At 36.2% G+C, this 11,294-nt stretch overlaps 1 protein-coding gene across 2 annotated transcripts in view; it reads right to left on the bottom strand.

Annotated features, from left to right (window-relative positions):
- Window positions 1-11,294, bottom strand: part of Kdm4c (lysine demethylase 4C) — a 184,391-nt gene that overhangs the window by 122,397 nt on the left and 50,700 nt on the right. For both annotated transcript variants that reach the window (XM_031377684.1, XM_031377685.1), the window contains one exon: window positions 3,479-3,528. In XM_031377684.1, the coding sequence (XP_031233544.1) occupies window positions 3,479-3,528 (50 nt within the window). The remainder of the gene's footprint in view (window positions 1-3,478; window positions 3,529-11,294) is intronic.

Genomic DNA, 11,294 nt, shown 5'->3' with positions numbered 1-11,294 from the left:
AAGTACAATATTGAATAGGTAGGGAGAGAGTGGGCAGCCTTGTCTAGTCCCTGATTTTAGTGGGAAAAGAGCATACACCAGCAAGTTGACAGCACACCTTAAGGTGCTAGAACAGACAAAAGAATTTAAGGAACAACTTGGTACAAAAAAGTATTGTTGGCTCAGCAGTTAAAAGCCTGTAGTGTTCTTTCAAGACCTGAGTCCAGTTGTTAGCACCATGCTAGGAGGCCTGCAACTACCTGTAACTTTAGCTACAGGGAATCTGTTGGCCCTTTCGGGGTTTCCAGAAATATCTTCACTGGCTTGTATATATCACAGACATACAGACAGACACACACACACATACACACACGATTAATTTTTAAAAAAATAACTTTTTTTTCTTAAGTATATTCTGGGTAAGTACCCTCCTTACCTGTTTAAAAACAGAAAGGGGCCAGAGAGGAGACACTGGGAAGTAAATACTACCATTCTTTACAGGAGCAACACAAATAAAAATGTAACTTTGCCCCGTGGGGCCATTTTCCCAGCAATCTAAAGATGATTAATAATCATAAAATATAAATACTAAGTAAAACTTTAGTGACTAGAAAGTAAAGGTTTTACCAGTATAATGATTAACCTATACAATAAAATGCACTAAGCCTTATCAAAGGAATGCACCCAACTCTAGGATGGTCTTAAAATTCAAAACCCATCCAACGATTTTAATAATAAAATTCAAATAGATCTGTCAAGCTTTCCAAATCTGTAACTTTGCGCAGCACTATATGAACTAAATTTTAAATTAAAATCACTGAAGAAAAAAACTGTCCATTAATTTGCTTCTGAAGTAGATTTGTAACCAGGACATCAACAATGGGAAAACATTATAATTTAACTCAAATTGGAAAAGTATTGAAGGTAATGTTCTACACACACACACACACACACACACACACACATACACACACACACACAAACACACACACACACACAATTTTAAAAAGCGACTGAAAGTCAAATTCAAATTCCTGGCTTTGTTAAATACAAGCCTTATAGCTTTCAGATAAAATATTCATGGGGTGCCACAATCAATCAAGATCTCATTAGAAATCAAAAACGAATGCACTCGTGCATAAAAGGTGGCTATAATGATTACAGTGTACAGACAAGATAATAGAAAATATCTCAACCTGCTTTTCATTTTCTGCTTTGCACATTGCTTTGATGTAGACAGTTGCCGGGCAGTGGTGGCACATGCCTTTAATCCCAACACTTGGGAGGCAGAGGCAGGTGGATTTCTGAGTTCGAGGCCAGCCTGGTCTACAGAGTAAGTTCCAGGACAGCCAGGGCTACTCAGAGAAACCCTGTCTCGAAAAAAAAAAAAAAAGATGTAGATAGTCTACAGTCTATCATATGTACTGCATTATTTTATCATTGTAATTATCTGGCTGTTATGTGCACAACAGATACAAATCTTTCACTGTTTCACAGGACTTTTTCATTTGTTTCCTTTCTCAAAATACTGTAAACAGTTTTAGTTCTTTGTGGATTAAAAACTTGCTCCTGACACTGAAGGAAGGAGAATCCAGCCTGATATAGCTCACTCCTGAGAGGCTCTGCCAGTACCTGACTAATACAGATGTAGAGGCTCACAGCCATCCATTGGACTGAGTACAGGATCCCCAATGGAGAAGCTAGAGAAAGGATCCAAGGAGCTAAAGGGTTTGACGCCCCTTAGAACAAACAACAATATGAACTAACTAGTACCCTCAGAGCTCCCAGGGACTAAACCACCAACCAAAGAGTACACATGGTGGGACCAATGGCTCCAGCAACATATGTATAGTAGAGGATGGCCAAGTCAGTCATCAGTGGGAGGAGAGGTCCTTGTCCCTGTGAAGGTTCTATGCCCCAGTGTAGGGGAATGCTAGGACAAGTAAGCAGGAGAGGGTGGGGTGGCAAGCAGGGGGAGGGGAGAAGAGGAAGGGAACAGGGTTTGCTCTTTTGTTTTCTTGTTTCTGGGGGGATTTTTTGGAGGGGAAATTGGGGAAGGAGATATATTATGACATGTAAATAAAGAAAATATCTAATAAAAAAATTAAAGTGAATAAATTAAAATAAAAAACCTTGCTCCTTTACGTCCCTGAGATGTCATCTAGCATAGTTCACATGATAAACCTCAGTGTTTGACCCTGCACCAAAAAACTGACATTACTTCCTCTTAAAGTTCTTTAGTGATGAGGTTAATTTAAATGTTGAAATTTGGAATACTTACTACAGAAAAGAATAGCTAGTTTTAATATATTTGGTTTTAACACAGAAGTTTATTGTCTGTACATTCTAAATCTATGATAGTCATCTTATACCCAAAGCAGTATCCAATTACTCCAGTATTCTTGAAAATAACCCTTAAGTTTATACTCACAATTAAACTACTATTATTACTGTAATATAATGAACACTGTCCTGCCAAAATTATAACATTATGTCTTATAAAGATGACCCTTAACTACTTTTCATATTTTCCTATAATTTGGGAAAGGATATAAATTGTAGATCCCATTAATAATTTTTGATCAAACTGTCAAGTCAATGAGGTTTTTCAATGCCCCCATTTCACTTTTTTTTTTATTCATTTTATTTATATGAGTATACTGTCACTGTCTTCAGACATACCAGAAGGGGGCATAGGATGTGAGCTACCATGAGGTTGCTGAGAACTAAACTCAGGAGCTCTTGAAAGAGCAGTAACTGTTCTTCACTGCTGAGCCATCTCTCAAGTCCTAAAGATTGATTTTTTTATGTACTGTGTGTGTGTGTGTGTGTGTGTGTTTAACCTTCAGGTTCACCTGCATGCTAGAAGAAGGTATCAGACCACATGGGACTAAGGTAGTAGAAGTTGTGAGCTACCATGCAGGTACAGGGAATTGAACTTAGGATCTCTGGAAGAACAGCCAGTGCTCTTAACAACTGAGCCATCTCTCCAGCCCTCATTTCATCTTTAAGTGAATGTATGGTACATAGAAAGAAAATTTCCTTCATCATTTTAAAAAGAGGTAACCATAACATAACATATATCAATGCCTGAGCAGAAGTGCAAGATAAAGGAAGATGCTTGCTACCAGTTATCACTCAAATTCAACTCGAATTGTTACTACAAATAGTTCATATCCAGCTGACATCTTTGGGGAAAGGGTGGCTAGCAAACAAGATAACTTTCAACAGTGTTTAAGAAAAAGTTGAGAATAGGCACAATATATTGAAATGCCAACTGGCCAGTGAGTTTCGCAGTCAGTTAAAACTCATTGTGAAGACTAAACAACAGAAAAAAACATTACCTACTAATGTGAAAATAAATAATATTGTTCAATTAGGGCAACATTTAAAAGCAAGCAGTTTGAAGAAGATATATATAAATAAACAGAGTAAATAAACTGCTAAACTACCTCAAAACACAAAGCATAGAAGATAAGAAATTGAAAGCAAGTTTTACCTTGAGCTAGTCTTTCAAGTCGCTTTCCATGCTCCGGAGGTATTGCATACCTAAAATGTTAAGAATAAATAAAAATGTATGCTTATAATATTTTAGCTAGTTTGTGAAGAGTATTTATTATAAATATCTTCATTTACAAAAACTGAACTGCACATAAATGAACTAAGTAGAAAACAAGAAATAGTAAAAGCCTGTCCCTTAGACACAGAAATGAAGAAAAATGAACATAAACTTCCTACTTAAATGTCACAAATCACCTATAATTTAAAGCTTATAGTCAAGACCAGTAAATCCTTGTCTAAGCCTGGAGACTAACTACTAATCACAACATTCCCATAAAGTATAGATATTTCTTGACATAGGTATTCTTATTTGTTTAGAATCTGGTGAGTTTTGGTATTATTTCATAGAAAACATTGGTTACTATCTCTTTGTAATTCATCATATTTATTGTGGATGCATATGTATGTATGCACATGTGCATGTATGTGTGTATGAAGGTCACAGGATAACATTAATGGGTTGGTTCTCTCCTTGTAGTGAGTTAGTTTCTGGGGATCAAACTCAGCTTTTCAGACTTAGTGGCAAGCATCTCCACCCAGTCAGCCATCTCTCAGAACTGGTTGTTGTCTCTTAAATGTAGCTTACTTGTATTTATCTATTTATTTTATGGGTATATACTTTTAAAATCCTGATTATAATTTTCTCACCCTAAAGAAAAGAAATATTCATTTAAAGTTCCAAGTGCAGCTGTGGCTCGAATAATTCTTCACTGCTGTGGTGACCAGTCCCCCACCATAAAATTATGTGCAGTGCTACTTCACAACTGTAATATTGCTACTGTTATGAATTGTAATGTAAGTATTGTTGGACATAGAGGTTTGCCAAATGCATCATAACACACTAGTAGAGAACCACTGTCAAACATGAAGTAATTGAATTATTTGCTGAATTCTGAACTGAAAAATTCATGATATGCTGTACAAAACTAAATTTTAAAGGTACTTCAATGATAAACTTAAGATATTGTCTTAGCTGGGGTTTTTTATTGCTGTGACAAAACATTATAACCAAAAAAAGCAAGTTGGGGAGAAAAGGGTTTATTCAACTTACATTTTCCCATTGCTGTTCATCACCAAAGAAGTCTGGATAGGAACTTAAACACTGTAGGAACCTGGAGACAGGAGTTTATGCAGAGGCCATGGAGGCATGATGCTTACTGGCTTGCTTCCCCTGGCTTTCTCAGCTTGCTTTCTTATAGAACTCAGGACATCACCCCAGGAATGGTGCTACCCACAATGACCTGAACCCTCCCCAATTGACCATTAATTGAGAAAATGCTTTACACCTGAATCTCATGGAGGCATTTCCTCAACTGAGGCCCCTTCCTTTCTAATGACTCTAGTTTGTGTCAAGTTGACACACAAAAGCCAACTAGTACATATATTATAAACATATGTAATAATTACTTAATGAGTTAAGTGAGGCAATATACTGCTTTTAAACATGAAGATTTTCTGCTTTCTAGCACAAATATTATAAATACAAATTCCTTTTTGCCAATACAATTTTCTAAGCATAATTAACAGGCACATTTGGTTGTATTTAATAGCATTTATACTCAAAATGTATTTGGTTTTGATGCAACTAAGCAACCCTCTGAATGAAAGTTCTGTCCCTTAAAAAACTGATATTTAAATTCTACCAATTGAATTGGGGAGAAATGAAATTTTAGCATAAGGAAATGAAAATAATCTAAGTTTAGGATCAGTTCTTACCAAAATTTTCTCATTGGCTTATACCAGAAATACACTCAGAAAAGAGAAACCTGTGGGTGTGGCCCATTCAAAGTGTCTTTATAACATCTCAAATGTGCGCGTGCACATACACACACACACACACACACACACACACACACACACACACACACACACCTCGTATGGCACCCTAAAATGATCTGGATATTAAGAGATATTTATGTACCCATATTACTCTAAGCAACTGGCAAGGTTAAATTCTCTCAATTTCAAATGTAATCATCAGTTCACATTAAAAGCAAGTGCATTCATTTGTTGAGAAAAGAAAGGAGAAAGTTAACATTGTTCTATTCCACATCTCATCCTCAATTTACTTCTAGCATATAAACAACTCTCATTAGAAATTCTTCTACCACATTACTTGTGTGACCTTATTAGCCCAAACTTCTAAATGGCTGAGTGTACTATTGTGGAGAGATTATCTATTTAATTGGGTCTGTTTTTTTTTTATATTTAGAATGTCTTGGTCTATTTTGAACTTTCCAAGAAACTCAATTCATATAATTCAACTCAAATAAAATTCCTATGATTAATCAAGTATATTCAATATTCTCTGAAATCATTAAAGAGTAAAAAAATTCCTTACCACCATTGCCCACAAAGAAAAATGAAATATCTCCCAAGTAAAGCTAAATCTTCATATTGATAGCAAATCTATGATAACAGTCAGTAGAGTACAAGGTAAAAATAAATTCTGAAAGACTTTCACTGTCTTGCTGTAAAGACTATTGGCAAGATCTGTGCTTACATGAACAAAATGTGTCTCCCTAATGAGGGGGGCACACTGATTAGATATTACACGTACAATTCCTTTAAAGGTAGCACTGATTAGATACTAAATAGCACATTTTCATTTTAATCCAGTATCTCTACTAGTTTTAAATCTTTCTTAATTTTCTTTTTTTTTTGGTTTTTCGAGACAAGGTTTCCCTGTGTAGCCCTGGCTGTACTGGAGCTCACTTTGTAGACCAGGCTGGCCTCGAACTCAGAAGTCTACCCGCCTCTGCCTCCCAAGTGCTGGGATTAAAGGCGTGCGCCACCACCGCCTGGCTACTTTTTCTTATTTTCAAGGTCAAGAAAACACAATCCCTTCTAAGTGTATCTCTGAGTGATTTATTCCCCCCCCAAAAATTTGAAATTTTATTGGATAATTTAGGATTTTCTCAATTATTATGATGTTTGCTGTGTGTTTGTTATATATTGCCTTTATGTTCAGAGATATCCCCTGTATCCCTGTTTCCTGCAGAACTTTCCTGCATTTAGCAAAATGATCATGTAGTTTCTATCATTTAATCTATTTATCTGGTAAATTGCAATTACTAATCTACATATGTTGAACCAGCCCTGAATCTTTGGGATGAAGCCAACTTTAACACAGTGGGTAATACTTTTGATAGTGTTCATGAATTCAGTTTGTAAGTATTTTATTGACAAGTTTTGCATCTCTGCTCATTATTGATATTGGCCCACAGTTTTATTTTTATTTTTTATTAAATATTTGTCAGGTTTTGATAGGATAATAATGGCTTTGGGAAAAACTGGAAGTGTTACTTCTACTGTTTCGCATAATAGTTTTAGAAATATTAATGTTGTTTAAAGGTTAGGTAGAATCCTATGCTTGAGTTCATTTTTTCCTTTTCCACTTATTAACTTACCTTGGATCCATAATACTTGTCACTACCTCACATTATAGAACATTCTATCTCCTTAGACTTTATTTTTTTATCCTCCACTCACACAAAGCATCCTTACTGCAATGTCCCTCCCTCTGCTGCCCTGTATTCTCTCAGTGCCACTCCATTGCAACCTCTTCCCCATATCCACTGCTCCTCCATTTCCATTCGGAAAAGCACAGGTGTCCCAGTATACAAAATTTATGTTCAAGAAATTAGACTTCACATTTCTCAACCTTCTTAATATTTTCTATATATCTAACAATACTTTGTTCATGAAAGGGTCATTATGACGTATTAGTTGATGAATTTTTTTAAATTTGAAAACCTTTCCATCCTAATATCAACTCCAAAATACTCAGCAGATAAAATAATCTAACTTTTCAAGTGTTGATATACAGATAACCTTCCCACTGCCTGATGCAGGCTCATTGTCAACAACGCTATTCATGGAAAATCAGCAGTAGCCACTGCCACATCTGACCCAATTTCCAAATATGACCTGGAATAAATAGCTTTTCTTAAAATGTAATTAAATTAAAGGGAGTCAAAGACAAGTATGCACCTTCCCAAGCCCTATGTCTTGAAAGACAAACTAATAAAACTATGAACATACTTGGGATTATAGAGGTAGTGCCTACAAAACTATTAAAAACCCTACTACACATGCTTCTATACAATGAAAGCAATTTTCTCCTCCTTTTGTAAAATGAGATTAAATACTATGCATCTTTTAGAAATTGTTACTGAAACAGCAAGATTAACAGTTTGAAAAGGATATAGAAAGAGTTGAGACAATAAGTTATTTGTAGTCTACTATATCTTGCTGATTTTCAAGTGTAATTCTTTGTTCCTATAAAATACACATAAATTTCATTAACTTTGTCATTTTCCCGTACGGATTCAGATTTGAGATTTAATAATTTCATGTAACAAGGCTCCGTGTGGTTGCTACAGGTGATATGGTGATGTAAGTCAAAAGTGCAGCAAACAAGATATTACAAGAATCCAAAAGAAGAATTGGCACACAATTTACAATGTGGAAAGTATAAAGAATGTTTAATTAAGCAGGTATAGTAGTGTGACTCTTTTATCCCAGCACTCAGAACATGATCATTGAAGGATTGGGAGTTCAAGGCTAAAGTCAGTTAAACACTATGAGAAAAAAGCCTTAGCTGCCCAATACTGCTTTGGTATAGTTAGAATTCTGGAAGTTAGAATTCTGGAAGAATATGTTTTAATCCCAGGTGTGAGGATATGCGGCTCTGGTTTGCAGCATCTGACTATAATTAGCTTGTATTCAACAGAGGCAGGGCTTTGCCATGTGGCAGATAGTTTCCATGACTGTATGACATTTGGCATTCTGGAACTTTTTAGAAGATATATAAATGCTAGAGCCCTGATAGGTAGGGTTGGTGGGTAGGTGGGTAGGTGGGTAGGTAGGGTTGGTGGGTAGGTAGGTAGGTGGGTAGGTGGGTAGGTAGGGTTGGTGGGTAGGTTGTGGGTTGTTCAGAGGGGTTGTTTGTGGTTTGTTGGTAGCCATACTCAAATAATAAATAAGAAGAAATAAATTAGACTCAGGGATATCTCTCTGTCTCTCTCTGTGTGTCTCTGTCTCTCTCTCCCTCTCTCTCTCCCTCTCTCTCTCTGTCTCTCTCTGTCTCTCTCTCCCTCTCTCTCTCCCTCTCTCTCTCTGTCTCTCTCTGTCTCTCTCTGTCTCTCTCTGTCTCCCTCTCTCTGTCTCCCTCTCTCTCTCTCTCTCTCTCTCTCTCTCTCTCTCTCTCTCTCTCTCTCTCTCTCTCTCTCTCTCTCTCTCTCTCTCCTGTATCCTTTCTCCCCTATCTGGTGATCTAGTGATAAGGGATGAAACCAGAAGGGAGCAGAGGCAACAGGTGGAGTAGCAAAAATTAGCTACACTTTGCTTTTTGTTTTGTTTTTTAAGAATGCTTAATATAACAAAACAAAAAAGAATGCTTAATATATAATTTTAGAGTTTCTGAATGAAAATCTTCTCATTAACCAACTATTTAAAATGTTGTATATGCCACCTCATTTTAGGAAAAAAAAAAAAAAGAATGAAACTTCTAAAATTTTTTGAGACTGAGTCAGTCTCACTATGCAGCCATGACTGGCCCTGAACTCACTGGATAGATCAGGCTGGCCAAGAATTCCAGATATCCACCTGCATCTGCCTTTTGAATCCTGAGATTAAAAACATGTGTAGCCACACTCTGTTTGACTTACTTTAAAAATATCAACATGTGAAAATTCCAAATGAAGAGAGAAAGGGAGGAGAGAAGAAAGGTAGGAGCAGACTAGACCTCATGCATGAATGTTTTAGAGAAGTGTGCTGCTATAGGGTATACAAGACAGTTTTTGATATGGACATGTAATGGGAGCTCATTTGGTTGTATCTGCTTTCAGTTCAGACTCAGGAACTTTATACTTAAATCTAAAAACTTATAATCCAAGAAAGAATGTTCAATAGCTAAGAATGCTTGCTGCACACTAATGAAAACCACAGTTCAGAAATATCCAAACATCCATAGAAAAAATAAGGTTATTACCCTCAAACACCTGTAACCCCAGTTCCAAGGTTGGGACAGAGAAAGCTGTATTACTGGGACCTGCTGGTTTCCAGCCAAGCCAGTATACAAATCTGTGTTCAAGAAGAGATCTTGCCTGAGAGGAACAGGTGGAGAGTGATGGAGGGGAATAGCTAATGCCCTTTTCAGGCCTTGACACACATAGGAATGTCCCTCTGTATACATGCACTTATAGGCGTAACACCTCACAAAGAGACACACACACAAATAAATAATGTAAATTTTAAATGATCCATATTTCTGTTATTATTTATATTTGGTCTTCCTAGAAGTACACCTAGCAGCTATGTTCAAAAATACTTTTAGGGTATAAATCCAAATGTTTCACTTTTAGCAATAATACTATTTTTAGATACTCATGGACAGCTTATACAATCAACTTAATTAACAGTTCAATTTAAAATCATTTCTAAATGTCTATTTTCTTACTTAGTAGGTAAATCTCTATAAACAGTGATTAATTTCTGGTATATTTTCTTCTTAATAACAGCAAAAGAATAGATTTTATCATCTCAAACTAGCCTTAACATTTGCAATTAGAATGCACTAAATGAATCTAAAGCAAACTAGAATAGGAAAGCAGAAAAAAAGGTTAAGCAAGAGTTGTTACTGATTTAATGTTTGGACTGTTAATTCCACACATCACTAGTTATCAACAAGGTACTTAATCCCTAAGATACTATTCATAATATACTGTTTTATGGAGAATGCTGCATACTATGTAAAAAAAATTTATTATACCTATTAATCTGTGTTTGTGGGGGGGTGTAAGAGAGAGGGACAGAGGGAGAGAGTGTGTGTTTCTGTGGTTGTATATGTGTGTGAGAGAGAGATAGGCAGACAGAGAAGGCTGGAATAAATTTGCTGCAGGTGGTTCTCTACTATATAAGTTTGAAAAACAAAACCCAGGCAATAAGCACTTTTACCCATTAAGCCCTAGCACTAGCCCCTATGCATTTTTTCTAAAGCTATTTAGGAAAATCTTTTATGGTTGTAAGCATCATATTTTAGATATATTCTTGTTCTCTATACAAACTAAATCTCAAAGCTTCTTGCTCGTTTTTTTTTAAACCCAATCTAGAAATGAAAAATTCAAGTCACCATCTAAATTCTGTCATCTCTAGCAATTAACACCCTAACATATAATGCCAGTAAAGGAAATTTTCTTTGCCCTGAAACTACTATGCTACTAGATAAAAAATTACTGTGGAAAACTAAGATGTACAGGAACTTCACTCCTGGGCATATACCCAGAGAACACTAGAACTTTCCACAGAGATTATCTGTACTCCATATTTATTGGTGCTTTATATACTCTAACAAGGAAATGGAACCAACCTAATTGTCTATCAACAGATGAATGAATTGATAATAGAAATCTGGTACATTAATAAAAGAGGGGACTATCACCTCTAAAGAAAAATGAAATCACAAACGTTGTAGGAATATGGAAGGACTTAGAATGTATACTATTAAGTGAGGTCATACAGTCTCACAAAGAAAACAAATATGTGTTCTCACTCACAAGCAGATCCTAGTCTTACATGTTTAAACAGATATACGTGTGGGCATGGAACAGCATAATGGAAGAACAAGAAGAGAGGGAAATATTAGGGCATGGGGAGGGACTGAATGCAGGTAAATAGGAGTCAGGCCGGGCAGTGGTGGCGCACTCCTTTAATCCCAGCACTTGGGAGGCAGAGGCAGGTGGATTTCTGAG

The sequence above is a fragment of the Mastomys coucha genome, unplaced genomic scaffold (assembly GCF_008632895.1).
Source record: "Mastomys coucha isolate ucsf_1 unplaced genomic scaffold, UCSF_Mcou_1 pScaffold18, whole genome shotgun sequence".
NCBI classification, from domain to species: domain Eukaryota; kingdom Metazoa; phylum Chordata; class Mammalia; order Rodentia; family Muridae; genus Mastomys; species Mastomys coucha.
This window is presented reverse-complemented; position numbering and strand designations above follow the sequence as displayed.